The sequence below is a fragment of the Engystomops pustulosus genome, chromosome 10 (genome assembly GCF_040894005.1).
Source record: "Engystomops pustulosus chromosome 10, aEngPut4.maternal, whole genome shotgun sequence".
In the NCBI taxonomy this organism is placed as follows: Eukaryota; Metazoa; Chordata; class Amphibia; order Anura; family Leptodactylidae; genus Engystomops; species Engystomops pustulosus.
The window spans coordinates 29,333,806-29,349,585 of NC_092420.1; the positions used below are offsets into that span (position 1 = coordinate 29,333,806).

At 40.0% G+C, this 15,780-nt stretch overlaps 1 protein-coding gene across 3 annotated transcripts in view; it reads right to left on the bottom strand.

The window, feature by feature from the left end:
- Positions 1 to 2,990: 2,990 nt before the first annotated feature.
- The window catches only part of LOC140104302 (inter-alpha-trypsin inhibitor heavy chain H3-like), an 81,068-nt gene continuing 68,278 nt past the window's right edge, over positions 2,991 to 15,780 (bottom strand). The window contains exons 18-25 of one of the 3 annotated variants that reach the window (XM_072127781.1): positions 13,892 to 13,921; positions 12,538 to 12,570; positions 8,282 to 8,317; positions 7,945 to 8,058; positions 5,516 to 5,717; positions 5,118 to 5,290; positions 3,780 to 3,891; positions 2,991 to 3,551 (exon numbers count right to left, since the gene is read on the bottom strand). In XM_072127781.1, coding sequence (XP_071983882.1) covers positions 3,410 to 3,551; positions 3,780 to 3,891; positions 5,118 to 5,290; positions 5,516 to 5,717; positions 7,945 to 8,058; positions 8,282 to 8,317; positions 12,538 to 12,570; positions 13,892 to 13,921 — 842 coding nt within the window. In that variant the 3' untranslated portion in view covers positions 2,991 to 3,409. The remainder of the gene's footprint in view (positions 3,552 to 3,779; positions 3,892 to 5,117; positions 5,291 to 5,515; positions 5,718 to 7,944; positions 8,059 to 8,281; positions 8,318 to 12,537; positions 12,571 to 13,891; positions 13,922 to 15,780) is intronic. The other 2 variants (XM_072127782.1, XM_072127783.1) reach the window with 2 other exon arrangements.

Sequence of the window (15,780 nt, forward strand, 5' to 3'; positions counted from 1 at the left end):
TTCAGTCATTAAACCATTAACACCGTGTACTGTAAAGTGTACACTGTCCACCCACATCCGAGAGCCATGTTACATTCACTGCCCGTTCTATCAATATTTAAAAAGTTTTAAAAATCAATGTGTTTGCCTCATTCTTTCAAGGTTTCAGGTGAAAACAAACTGCCCTTTGAAACAAACTATAACATTGGTATTACAAAAGCACTTTTAGCCTCAGTTGATAAAATTAGTTATGAAAAAAAGAAGTTAAACCCTATTTAGATTCTATGGTTTGGTTTTACGTACAAGGATTTTGTGGCAATATTGCAGAAATGTACCGTAATCATCTTTTATTGTTGTGGTTCACCTTCCTCTTACAATTCTTATTTGCATTTTAAGACCTGTCATAAAGCTTCTTCCAGATGCCTTGACCACATTGGGGGGGAATCAGACATGGACTCAGTAGGGGGAATTCGGGCGTTTAGAACGGCAGTCTTAAAATTTCCCCTCCCAGTGGACCTGCTCGGATATTGACTAAGAGGTTGCGGTAAATATGGGCACATGCTCTTGTTTGTTGCTATAGTCTATAGTGAGACTATAGTAAATTTAACAGGTTAGGCATTCATGCCCTGGCCTGCCCACCACCCGGACCCTCACACACCCATAGTGGCGTGCGTGTCAGAGAAACTCCGAAATAAGCTGGGAGAGAAAACTGTCGGAGAAGCCATAATGAAGCTCCCTCAGTGTGTAGTCTGTTTTTATTTTTTTTAAAAACATTTTATTTGGTTTTGCAATAATGTAGTGTGTTTAAACTGCAAATGTAGCTTTTCATAACTGCAAGACAAGCACATCCTGCACATAGGATCAAAGGAAGGCTCATTAGTATGCAAAGGGTGATATATTCTGTCGGGAAACTGCAAACAAAGGTAAATCATAGTTAGGAGCACACCCTACCAGGTTAGTCCTATCATCCTTTTGAATTTTAAATAGTTAAGCCTCCAGGAACCTCACTAAATCACATAAAAATTCCAATTATGGACATAAACCTTTCATTTCTGGCATGGGATGAGAGGTTACAGGGAACCCAGTTGATTGAAGGCAATTGTATAACAATAACATTTTCCTGTCAAAAGTTATGTAAGAGATTGCCAAAATCATTTATATTTGCCAAATGACGGACTAATGAGAAAGAGAAAATTGTAAGTCAATTAATTTCAACAAAGGCAAAAGTTTACATACTATGATTACTATGCCTCTAAACTGTTTGGGACAGCCCATATGATGATGACATGTCTTTGGTAGATTCTGATCCACCTGTGGATGAGTTTGAAGGAAAACCTGAAACACGATGCTTCTTTGTGTAAAGATCTTCATGCAAAGATCTAAAGAAATCAAGCATATCAGGAAGAGAATTGTGGCCTTGCACAACTCTGGTTCATCCTTGGTGCAGTTTCCATTAATCTGAAGGTGCCTCATTCATCTGCACAAACAATTATACATAAGTACAAACAATATTGGAATGTGTAGCCATTATACATCTTAGGAAGCAGAGAGGTTCTGAGTCCCAGAGATTAAAGTGCTTTGGTCTGAAATGTGCATATCAATTTTGGAAAAAAAGTAAAAGACCTTGTGAAGATCCTGGCCAAGGCTGGTAACAGTGTGTCATTAGCCACAGTGAAATGAGTCCTGTATCAAAATAAACTTGAAAGCCACTCTTCATGGAAGAAGCCCTAACTTCAAAAGAAACATAAAAATCTTATTCATGTTTTCAAATACACACAACAACAAACACCTTCATTTTTGGAGACACGTTCTGTGGTCTACTGAAACTAAAATGTAAATGTTTGGCCATAAGGACCATGGTTACACTTGGAGGAAAAGGATAGAAGCTTGTAAACCTGAGGACACCATCCCAACTGTGAAACATGGGGGTAGCGGAATCAAGTTGTGGAGGGGCTGGAGCACTTCACAAAATAGACAGAATCATGGGGAAAGAACATTATGTGGCAATACTAAAGCAACATCTCAGGACATCATCCAGGAAGTTAAAGCCTGGGTTCAAATGGCTCTTACAAATGGACAATGACGAAGTTACTGCCAAACTGGGTACAAAGTGGCTTCATGATAACAAAGCCAATGGCTCACATTTATTAAAGTGTTTGCGCCAGTTTTCTATCTGACTTTGCACTAGAAAGAACATGCAGACTGCTTACACATGTATTTATGAAGTTTTGCGTCAGTATTGTGTCGCGGCTGCACTGTGTCCAACACAACAGAAAAAAACTTGCACCTGAAGGAGTGTGCTGGTGCTTCGTTGGAGTTTGCGCCACATTTATTACTGACGTGTGCCACAATTCTGTCTGCACCACAATTCTGCAGAATGAACAAAGCGCACCAAAAAACAATGGTGCCCACTTTCAGAGCAGTGCAGGGGGCACCAGATTAATGAAGATCACATAACACATTTCATGAATATGTCACACACTGCACACTTTACTGGCAAACTGCACGTAATGCAGTTTGCACTATTTTTGATAAATGTGGGCCAATAGTTTGGAGGGGCCATCAAAAAGCCCTCATCTCAATACTATTAAAATTTATGGGCAAAGCTGAAAAGGCAGGTGCAAGCCTGCAAACATGGCTCAGTTTTGTCAGGAGGAATGGGCTCAAATTCCTACCAACTCTTGTGGAAGGATATCTAAAATGTTTGACCCAAGTCATACAATTTAAGGGCAATTGTACCAAATATTGATGAACTGTATGTAAACTTTTTTATATTTGCAGAATGTAATAAAATGCCTAAAAAGTTCTCCCTCCTTCTTGCATTTGACAAATATTCATAATTTTGGTAATCCTAATTGACTTAAAACTGAAAAAGTTTATTCTGATTTCAGGTAAAATATTGAGAACAATATGTTTATGTGTCTTGTTATATAGTGTATGTAAACTTCTGGCTTCAACTGTGCATTACCAGTAGATCTTTACTCACAACATGAAATAAAGAAATGGAGATCTTATCATTGAATGTCACTTTATTTCACATTTATTACTGTTACTTCATACAAAGAAAAATTTCGGAATATGGAGTCATATCGTCACCATTAGATCTCATTGGTGCATCGGCCATTGACTGAACTTAAATTTGATAAATGTCTCAGATTTTTAATACAAAAGACATAAATCATATCACTTTGTGACATAATATTGTAAAATCATGTTTTTCCTAGCTGTTAATCTCATGCCACACAACTATCTGGCCATGTCCACCCAACAGAACAGGTCAAAGAATGACCAAAACGTCATCCTAAGAAGGATGAATGTATGAGCATTGTAACTACACCGGAGGACTACGTGCAGATAGCAACTTTCTAGTTTAAAAATTAATAAGAAGAAAACTCTGTAGTGAATTAAACTATGTCTTTGTCAATCATGTCTAATAAGAAATACTGAAGATATCAGATACAATGTAGTCAGTGTGGGTCCCGTCGATAAGGCCTTCTCCATTGAAATGCACAAACCAGCAGGGAATTTTATCGCCGTTCTTCAGGTCTTTTCGGTAGTCTCTTTGTACACCCCTAAAACAAGTAAGTAAAAATGAAGTCAACAATAATGTATTTATCTGGTTACTTCAAGTTATTCTTTGGGGATGATGAAGAAGACTGACTACACTCCACCGAGTTGAATTCAAGATCCTGAACTGAGTCTTCTCCAATGTTGTACTGAGGCATCCATAATGTAATAAGGACCTACAAGAGATTAACCTCTTAATCAGGTGGGATTTTATGTTGATAAATATCCCCTACCTTGTCACTGTCAGTAGTTTGTTCTTCACTTTCATGGTTGCATTCGGTTTTTCTGGGTCATCAGTTTTGTGAACATTAGTAATTTCATAATTGATTCCATGGAAAAATTGTCCTTGGAAAGTAAAACATAATAAAAAAAATTTAACCATTAAGTAAAACGCACAATATTAACATGTGAGTGCTAAAATAGTTCCAGCCATCTCTCCTTTGTTGAGACAGATGTAAATAGACCATCATTCTGGAGATATTGGTCTTCTAGGTGGAACCTACATGTATCAGATGCTTATGACAGATCACGTGGTATAAGATGGGAATAAATTACCCATCCTGTAAACACAAATATGACTTTGGTAAGTCATAAGTAAAATTATAGAAGAATTGAAAGAAAAATTGTCCTGGAAAAACCCATGTGGGCCAGGGAAAGCATAAGCTAAAAAAAAGTTAATGGTGCATATCTTGTTGCGGTCAATTTGCATTTCTGCCACTTGTTAAACATCACTGATAACTGATGCAGAAGGTTTAGTGGACACAGGACCAACTGTATTCAATCAGTGGCCTTGGCGGGCTCCAGGAACATAACTTGTATGTCACCATGACCTGCAGAACCCTCAGTATTAGCATAGTTTCTGCTACCTATTCGGCTAGGTCAAAAGTATTAACAGCCAGGGACCTGCTGCAATCCTTCAGTGGCCTCATCGGGAAATGGAGACGTAGTTACATCATCAGGCCTATTGAGTCCACTACTTGGTCGCCACAAGTCCTGTCACCATGACACTTATGTAAACTTTTTTTCTTACAGCTGCCCCAGTCCTGGAAAACTTTTTAAAGGGAACCTGACAGCAGAAATTGCTGCATTGAGACAGCTGAAACGTTGCATCTGCCCACTGGCGAAATAAAACACTGATTTGGAGATGGATCCTTTTGAAGCCTGCACCCACCACGAATCCTAATTCGTTTTTTCATTGTGCTGCTCCCCCCAACTTTTTTCCTTGTATCCATTTGAAATGAGATGTAAATTGGTTCCATAAATTCTTGGAGGTAGAGATTTTAGTGCTGAAGTTAAGCTCTCTTAGCCTCACAACATCCCTTTTTGACATCATTTACCAGTCTTCTGCAGAGAGTGAATATTATTAGTCAAGGAGAATTTGACTTCACTGCTAAACTCTCTGCCTCAGTGATTACATACAACCATTTACATCTCATGTCAAAGTTGATCTTCAAGATCTTAAATCCATTCTGGGCAATTTCTGCATACAGGTTCCCTTTAAGTGAGTGCACACAAACACAATGACAAATAATGAAGGTAAAAACACTATCTAATGCAGAAATAAGGTTTACCTAGCAGTCCATGGACTCCTTCAGAAAATGTATGATCATCCAGTGTATAAAAGCCTAAGAAGTCCCGGTGGAGAGGGTGACCTTTCCAAACTTCATGTAGAAGTATAACAAATGTTGCCCCGTCTCCAAATGAAAAGGTCACATTTTTTCTTTTGTTAACTAACAGATTAAACCTGGAAGAGTATAAGCACAAAATAATATGAACTATGAATATATCTATAGTATGCCAATCCTTTTAGTGGACCTTTTAACTTCGCTAAGAAGTTTTATGTTGATGGACACAACTTTCTTGACTTGCACCCATCAGTCAATCTATATAGTTCATATATTTATATATGTTCATTATATATATGTTCATTACAGTTCAAACAAATGGTAAAGCTTTATAGGTTCCTCACCCTTCCTTGTTTATGAAGCCTTTCTTCTGCCATGAGAAGGTTTTCTTGTTCTTATGATTCAAAACTGTAATTTTTTCTGTTGTCACTTCAATTCTTATCTTCATCTCTTTGTGTACAATCCCAAATCTTCCAAAATATGTTTCATTGGATATAACATTTTCAACTTTCTTGTTTCCAATAAGTTCGCCATTCACTGCAATACCTAAAGATGAAAATGCTGGCTAAGAAATGACTCTATGCAATAAGGGCCACAAATAGTGAGGCGCAGTGCAAGTATTTTGGCCATGAGCAGAACATTCTTTTTAGCAGCTAACTCACAACCCCATTACTTTCTATGGGCTCTTGCACACGGCAGGTACAAGTACCGCTGGTCCTATTTATTTTCTATTGACATCAGCACTGTGAGTGGTGCTCAAAGGCTAATGTCTGATGTACATGTGCATGAGGCCTAAAGCCGAATATACATTCTATATCCAAAACAATTTGAATTAAAAAGTATCCATAAAGAGACCTGTCACCTGTAAAAACGGCACTAAAGTAAGCAGCTCCTAGTACTACAACAGATGTAGCAGTGTTACAATGCTAGCGTTATCGGAAACCACCAATAAAGCTAGAAGACACTTCCGTGCTGTACAATAGGAACACCGGACTGCGCTTCCCACTCCATAGGCCGGTGGTGACTGCTGGGCTAGATGCGGCAGTCAGCGCCCCTAATACCGCCCCCTTATGAATACGCCGGACCGCTTTGAGTACTGTCTGGCGTTCCTATTCCAGAAAGCTCTCCTCTTCCAACACTGCTACATCTGTTGTAGCACTAGAAGCTGATTACTTTAACAAACAGCTCCTAGGGCCGTTTTTACAGGTGACAGGTCCTCTTTATGGGCAGATTCACATTGTCCTTGCTCAGTCTGGGATCATGGAAAATGAAAAGTGATGTGACACAGCGTCACCACACTGATGGGGACAGAACTTGATATACGTTCCTGCCCACAGATATGCCAACAGTGTAATCATTACACTGTCAGATATACAGGCAGTCCCCGGGTTACGTACAAGATAGGTTCCATAGGTTTGTTCTTAAGTTGAATTTGTATGTAAGTCAAAACTGTATATTTTATAATTGTAGTTCAAGACAAAAAATGTTTTTGCCCCGGTGACAATTGGAGTTTCAAATTTTTTTGCTGTAATGGGACCAAGGATTATTAATAAAGCTTCATTATAGACACTTTACAGCTGATCATTGAAGTCCGGGACTATAGTAATATCATCCAGAGACCAAACCAGAGGTCACAGTGGGCAGAGGGGTCTGTCTGTAACTAGGGGTCGTCTGTGAGTCGGGTGTCCTTAAGTAGGGGACCGCCTGTACTTCATATTGGGTAAGCCAGTTCCATCCAAAGTGTGGTCAGTCCATGAGAATGTATTGAAGAGACTTGACAATTCTTGATAGATGAATTTACATAGTATATTTTATTCAAGTGAGAAAGCAATCCACAAAAATGCAAAGTTTCGGTCTTAAAATATTAGACCTTTATCAGGCACGGATTGCAAGGTATAGTGAAGTATAGAGGGTGCATTTCTGTAACTGCTATGGCGCTGAGGGCACGTATAGAGTGGGTATACCTGTGATAGAAATCTGCTGCGAGAGAAAACTTGAAACCCATTCTTTTAAACGTTTTTTTTTAATTCATTATGGTATTTTTTAAATGTCATTAATGATCTGGAGGTCAGTTCCACCATTTTTTAGGTATAAGAAACAAGAAAACCATACTCTATGGGGCACATTTACTTACCCGGTCCGGAGGAGATCCCGAAAGTGCATTGGTGTTGGACAATGTGCCGCAGTTCAAGAAGATCGTGCACCCGATTTCCTGCATGTGTCGCTTCCCCACTCAGGTCCAACGGAGTTCACCATCTTCCTCCCTGTGCATGTAAGTGCTTGGCTTGCGACACAATTTTTAAGTAAAATCTGTCGGATCGTCCGATGGCTCGCCCCCCCAATTTGTGTTGCATGTAAGCCGGAGCGACTGCAGCAAAACTGATCGAGTGCGAAACAATCGCCTATTAAACACTTGTCCCAGCGGCGCAATCCCCAAAAAGTCGGAAAACCCAAATGGAAATGCGTCCGCGGGACTGTGAGGGACCACCATCAGGGCAGTGTATACTGCTCTAAGGGGTCCTGATTCTTACATTAAAACAGAAGTTCTGTCCATAATCCTACAACTTTACATTCCTATTGACATTATAAAAAATATAGCGAAGGTTGTTCAAAAGCCGAGAAATGGCAGCTGGAGACCAACTGGGGAAGTTAAATAGTCAATGATTTATGTTAAAGACCCACTACAATTTTTTTCAGCCCAAAAAACATGCAATTAACCAAAACAAATGTTTTCCATAGCCTTTTACTATCCTATGTCAAATTTCTTACATACCTAGTTGTTTATCCTCAATAAGATTTAGGATCACCCCGGGCTCTTCCTGAATATTGAAGCACAGAGCATCATTCTTTTCTTCAACATTTATCACAAAATGAGGGTCCGAGTCCACTGTGAATAGAAATAATATCCAGAAGTGAGGGAATGAATATTTGGTTTTCATAGCCGATATTTTTTTGTCTCAGTTCAGATAACGAAATCTCCAACAGTAGGACAAAAAAAACAGACAACTTGGTGACAAACCCCCCACATTGACTATGGTAATATTATTGCACTGTAGAATAAGATCCCTTAGAAACCAAAGAGGTATCCATTTACCTTAAAATATACTTACCAAAATTTGAGGGATAAGGATAATGAGTCATGTAATCTGGAATAAAGAAAAAAATTATTATAAAATAATGAAAATGCTTTACAAAGGTCTGATTTGTCTGGAGCTTCAATTATAAAATATACAGTTCCGACTTACATACAAATTCTACTTAAGTACAAACCCAAGGAACCTATCTTGTATGTAACCCGGGGACTGCCTGTATAATATTTAAAAGGAAATGGACAGCACAAGTTTTGATCATGCAAAGCTTCAAACATTGTTAGGTTGCAGTGAGAGTTATTGAGCTATTAAATCAGTGGAAAAGATGGTGAAATCAGTGAAAGATTTCAAGATTGTAGCTGGACTTGGGTCAAAGAGAGGTGGAAGAGCTGAGTAGATTTTTTAATTGTGTCTTATCTACACGGAACATATTTTAGAGCAGAAGTGGCCAATCACATTGCATACATTGTACTGCAGGCAGCATGTAATAGAGCAGGAGATGAAGACTGTACATGTTGTATTATCTGCAGACTGCATGTTGTAGAGCAGGAGGAGAAGACTGTACATGGTGTATTATCTGCAGACTGCATGTTGTAGAGCAGGAGGAGAAGACTGTACATGGTGTATTATCTGCAGACTGCATGTTGTAGAGTAGGAGAAGCTGAAAAGACTGTGTATATTGTTCTATCGGAAGGCAGGGGGAGGTGAGCCGTTTGTACATAGTGTTCTTTCTGCAGGCAGCATGTTATAGAGCATGATAAGATAAGCAGATTGTACATTATGGGGGTCATTTACTAAGGGCCCGATTCGCGTTTTCCCGACGTGTTACCCGAATATTTCCGATTTGCGTCGATTTTCCCTGTATTGCCCCGGGATTTTGGCGCACGCGATCGGATTGTGGCGCATCGGCGCCGTCATGCACGCAACGGAAATCGGGGGGCGTGGCCGAGCGAAAACCCGATGGATTCGGAAAAACCGCCGCATTTAAAACAATAAAAGTGTCGCTTGGGACGCGTTTACCTTCACTTGGTCTGACCCGGTGAACTTGAGTGCGTTCAGATGCTTTTCAGCGCAGCAGAGCCATCTGGTGGACGTCGGAGGAACTACCTTGATGAATCCCGGCCGGACCCGAATCCACCGCAGAGAACGCGCCGCTGGATCGCGAATGGACCGGGTAAGTAAATCTGCCCCAATATCCTATGTGCAGGGGGCATGTAACAGAGCCGGAGGAGCTGACTGTGCGCGCGTGACGTCACCAGCTCTCTTTCTATTTAGGTGCACGCATGGTCGCGCACATGCTTCACATATAAAGATTACAAAAGTGTTTAAACCGCAATACATCGGTTTATGAGAATAATGAAGATAGGGTGAGCTGGTGCTCGGTATTTGAAGCTTAGAAGTACAATTTCAAGTGGTAGGTTTCCTTTAAGTATGGCTCAGACCTCTTAGTGAATATGGGCGCAAGCTTTGCCACTTCCAATCTTTAGACCAGATCAGAACTGCTGCTTTAGTTTTTTCAGGCGAAGACTATAATAAATATGACAGGCCAAGCATTCACGCCCCAGCCTGCCTACCGCTTGTCCTGGTCCCGGCCCAGTATCTGCCCCCACACGCCCATACTGGCGGGAGAGGGAGATTCATATGGTTTCCCTGCCAGAAAACTGGCGGGAGCCATAATGAATTCATATGTAGTTGTGTCTGAAAAAATTCTGCATAAATTGACATTTACAAATTTACAGTCTTTTATGCTGAGATGCAAAGGAGGTGGTCCTATCAGTGATACACAACCTTCTCCTTTATACATACAGAGATCAATAATAGCCCCACCTGTATCTCATAGGATACTAATTATAATCTGCTCTACTGCTTCTGCTCTATAACATGCTTCCTCAAGATAGAATACTATGTACAATCTGCTCAGATCCTCCTACTCTAACGTGGACACTTTGGACAATCTTCCCAGCTCCTCCTGTTCTATAACCTGCTGTCCACAACATAATGCATGTGTGATGTGTCCCTATGGACTTAGCAAAATGCATTCTGCAGTACATTTTAAAAATGCATGAGTCCATTTGTTATCCCCTTAACGCTGAAGCCACTTTTCACCTTCCTGACAGATTTTTCAAATCTGCCCTGTGTCACTATAAATGGTTGTAACTTCGGAACTCTTTAACATATCCAAGTGATTTTAAAATAGTTTTCTCGTGACACATTGTACTTCATGTTAGTTGAAAAATTTTGGTGGTTTGTGTTGCATTTATTTATAAGAAAATCTGATATTTAGTGAAAATTTGGAAAAATTCTTGATTTTCGAACTTCAAAATGTTCTACTTTTTCCATACATAGTCATAACCGCAAAAATACTTAATAACTAACATTCACCGAATGTCTTCTTTATGTGGACATGGTTTTTTATGCATACTCTTATCTTTGTAAGATGTTATGGGGCTTTGAACGTTAGGTGTGATTTTTCACATTTTCATAAAAAAGGCAAAATCCTGCTATTGAGGGACCTGCTCAGGTTTCAAATCACTTTGAGAGACCTAAATAAAAGTAAAACCCCATAAATTACCCCATTATAGAAACTACACCCCTCAATGTACGTAAAACAACTTTTATGAAGTTTGTTAACCCTTTAATTGTTTTACAGGGGTTAAAACAAAATGCAATTTTGAAAGTGACATTTTTTTGGCTAAATTAATGTGTTTTTCAAAAAATGTACAAATTTTCAGTGGATAAAATACCAAAACGCTCCACAAAATTTGATACCCAATCCCTCCCACGTATAACAATACCCCATATGTGGTGGTAACCTGCTGTATGGGCACACGCCAGGGCATCAAAGAGAAGCTACCCCGTTCAAAGCAGATTATGAATTGTCACTTTTTATTGGCTATACAATCTTTATTTTTTGGGCAATTTGGACATATAAGGGCTTATTTTTTGCGACATGAGATGCACTTTACAAATACTTCATTTTAGTGGGTCTGTAGCTTATTGATGAGATTTTATTAACTCTTGAATGTATGGGTGAAAAGAAAATTGTCAATTTTGGTTTCCTTTCTTTTTGTATTTTTTGGGGGTCGTACACCGTACACTAAAAATACTATAAAAGTTCCCTGGAACGCACTGGAATACACCGAGCCGGGCTGAGTGAAGGTAAGTGCAAGCTCCGCGACACATTTTTTTTAAAATGCAGCGGTTTTTCCGAATCCGTCGGGTTTTCGTTCGGCCACGCCCCCCGATTTCCGTTGCGTGCATGACGGCGCTGATGCGCCACAATCCGATCGCGTGCGCCAAAATCCCGGGGCAATTCAGGGGAAATCGGCGCAAATCGGAAATATTCGGGTAACACGTTGGGAAAATGCGAATCGGGCCCTTAGTAAATGACCCCTAGTGTGTTACACTGCCAGAAGGCAGAAGGCTCCTGGAAGCAGGATCGCGCAGCCCCGGGCACTGGCAGTCCCGGGGCTGCGATTGGAACAGCGGACCCCCCCGGTAAGCGCCGCAAGGGGGTCCGATTCACTTTAAATGCCCCTAACACGCCGCGGTCAGCGTGACCGCGGCGTGTTAGGGGTTAACACCCGCGATCGGAAAAAAAAATTTGTCTGGAGCTTCAATTATAAAATATACCTTTCAGACTTACATACAAATTCTACTTTAGTACAAGCCCAAGGAACCTATCTTGTATGTAACCCGGGTCTGCCTGTATAATATTTAAAAGGAAATGGACACTGCAAGTTTTGATCATGCAAAGCTTCAGACATTGTTAGGTTGCAGTGATAACGAGCTATTAAATCAGTGGAAAAGGGATTTATATTTCAAAATTGTAGCTGGACTTGGGTCATTAAGACGTGTTTAGTTGTGCGGTGAGATCTCTGCATTGAATTGGTTTTAGGAATAACTGCAGTTTTACTCAGAGCAGAAGGGAAGGGCTGTGAAAAGTGTACCACGACCAGCTACAATCCCTCCATATCAAATTACATTTAACAGTTCTGCTGCTAACAATATACACACACACCATTAAACAGATCATTTGTGACCTGGGAGCTTGAACTGTCTGCACTAAAAAGTTATTCATGGTGAATGAATTCAATTTTACTCAAGTTTACCTTTCAAGATATAGCAAAAGAAAATTTGCAAGAAATGCAAGACTAACAAGTAGATTTATAGAAGATTTAGCTTCAGGTTTCCTGCAGAGCTCACCATACTTCACATTCTAAAAATACATAGTAGTTAGCTGTTTGACCATTAAAATGTATTTTGTAAAGTCTTACTTGGTATATGTTGATTATAATAATAACCGTGCGCTAGTAAAAGAAACAATAGAAAAATTAAAGTGTGTTTTCTACGAAATAAGCAACACATGTAAAAACATTTAGCAATTCCCATCCAATAACATTGTGGTTGCCCCAGAACGAATGTTTGGCTTCTTAGGGTGCGCTCACACGTCGCGTTTAATGCATGTGTTTAAAAACGCATTGCAAAAGCTGAAGAAAGATTTGCCTAATTAAACAGCTGTTAACACTTGTATTTACAAAATGTAAATGTTAACACATATGATAATATTGTGTTAACAGACGCATGGGTTACATTTTGTAAACACAGGTGTTAACAGCTGTTTAATTAGGCAAATCTCCCTTCAGCTTTTGTTTTTAAACGCATGCGTTAAACGCAACGTGTGACTCCACCCTTAAGTTACAAGGCCTATATATTAAGAATGGTTGGTCAAATCAATCAACTCAATAGGTCACATGTATGTTTTTTAGCTGCCACTTTTTCAAGTTTCCTGAAGTTGCCCTGCTTAATCATTGCAATGTCTCTTAAAGGAAACCTACCTATTAAGGTAGATCTGGTGGTAGGTGCCTTCTAGGGGCTAATCCTTTAGTCACCTTTATCTTTTTTAATCTTTAATTTGGTAATATGTAAATTTGCTATTCCATGCCTCAGTAGCCTCCTTGAGCCTCATGTGCAGAACCCAGGCCGCTGGCTGCGTGGTCTCGGATCCAAAGCTGCTGCTTATGCGCAGAACGCCGGCTTCGTGGACAAGTGCACGCAGCTCCATGTAGGATCAAAGAGGCTACAGGGGCATGGAGTAACTGTGCCATGTAGCCTCATTTCCGGCTACTCCGCGCCCCAGTAGCCTCTTTAGAAACTTTACATATTACCACAATTAAAGATTAAAAAAAACTAAATGGGACTAAAGGATTAGCCCTTAAAAGGGCTATCCTTACATACATTAGTGGCACCTTCCACCGGATCTACCTTAATATCTAAATCTGTGGTGGTATGTTTCCTTTAAGTTTTTTCCCTTTGTGGTACATGTGATGAGTTGCCTGTTTAGTCTCACTTTTGCAACTTTTTGTGGTATGAGACTTTTTAGTTTCAAATACTAGCTGCGGAAGTAAGTCTGGGTCAAGCATGTTCTGTTTGGGGAATTATTAGGTGCAAGAACGGGAGAATTTCAGAGCCCAAAAGTCGCACAGGTTGAACAAACATCTGGGCTACCAAAATAAATTCGGCCACTGCACTAAATCCTTGATACTACAATATGGCCTTCAAATGGTAAGCCACACCTCTAATTACATTAGAAAATAAACGAAAGTTAAAGTTTCTTTAATAATTTCTTACTTGGAAATACTTGGTAATGATAATTCTGTGCTGTAAAATAATAGAACATGTAAGTGTTTTTAAAGAAATGAAGGAATATGTGAAAAAATATTTTTAGTAGTCCCTGGAATTAGCTGATCTTTAGGTTTTCTTAGCATATAAAGCTACAGGCATGAAACTATTGGAATGTACTTGAGATAAAGTAAGGGTCTCTATGCCCATAAATATCTGCAATGCTCCTCATTAGTTTTACCAACCTTCATCTGATAACAGTGGAAACAGTGGAATATGTTTTCAAGGATTGGACAAGGAAAAAAATGGCCTAGATTTACTAATAGTAATGCAAACCGCACTGCCCGGTGTGAATGTACACCGGAACGGCCCTCTCTGTGCACAGGATTGTGTTGTGGCGTTCACAGTGCAGTCACGACACAATACTGGAGCAAACTCTTCATAAATACATGTGAAACCAGTTTGCTCATGTATTTATGCGCAGTCTACACCAGGATTCTGGCCTAGATTGTTTCATGTCTCTCTTTGCTACCTTGAAAGGCAGCCCCCTTAACCAAGCATGACTTTTAATGAGCTTAATGACATGAAGTGGGATTAAAGCCAAACCAGTATATCTGTTCCATAAAGAACAGATTCACAACTGTAGATAGCACCTTTTCGATGTGGTTGCTCCTCTTCAGTACAGTGTAGGGAACTGGTTTGGCTTAGTGATAAGCTATTGATTAGGGCCAAGAAGTAAGAGCTTTCCTTACAGAGACTCTACCAAGTAAGGCCGCCTTGTAGGCATTGTTCTTCCACTAGGAGATTCTGGAAAATATGCAAATATATGTTTTCCAGGATGGGACAAGGAAATTAATGCCTCTTTTTGCTTCCGTGAAAGGCTGTCCCCTTAACATTAAGCATTTTAAGAAGCCTAATGACTACACTGTGCTGATGAGATGCAACAACAGTGAAAAAGTCCAGTTTACAGTTGGGAATCTGTTCCTTCTGTAATAGATATTGTGGTTTTGGCTTCAATCCCACTTCATTTCATTGGGCCTCCTGAAAGTCATGCTTGATGTTAAGAGGGCTGAGTTTCAAAATATCAATAGCAATATCAATAGCAATAAGTCTCAACTGGCAAAGTCTCTGCAAGGAGAACTCTTACTTCCTGGCCATAGTCAAAAGCCTCTCACTCTGACAAACCAGTTCCCTACACTGTATTGAACAGATGCAACCATGTTGAAACAGTGCAGTCTACCATCTAGATGTTAAAGGGGCTAGCTTTCAAAGTAGCAAAAAGAGGCAATGTTTTCCTTGTCCCATCCTGGAAAATGTATTTGTGTATTTCCCAGAATCCCCTAGTGGAGCATCAATGGCTATAAGTCTCCCCACTCCTACAAAGAGGCCTTAATTGGCGAAGTCTATGTAACAAGAAATCTTACTCTCTGATAAAAGACAGTGCTATTAAACCTGGAGGGTCAAATGCCATCATTACAGGAAGACAACGGATGACATGTGCGTGTCATTACCCCTTAGGGATTCTTCAAGATCTGTCGGGGAAGCAAAACCTCAATGGACCTCTCCTTGTCCTGCAAGTTGCTTTGATTCCAAGAAAATATGTCTGGAGTAAAGGATGCCACTCGTTGATCTCTACACCATTGCTGGATTGACTATTCACATGGGTGTGTACCAAGGGCCCGTGCCAACTGCCTGAGCCACAAATTATAGAACCCTATTTCTGCCTGTGTTTGGGGCTGGAAATCTTTTTCTATTGTCATCATTGTGTGATCGATGACATTTGGCCGCAAACAATGGACCGGGTTTGTGTGCACGTAGGCTAAGCCTTCCTGCACTGAGCCATTGTTTTTCGATATGCACTACCTTTTTTTTTAATTGATGGCACAATGACACATTTC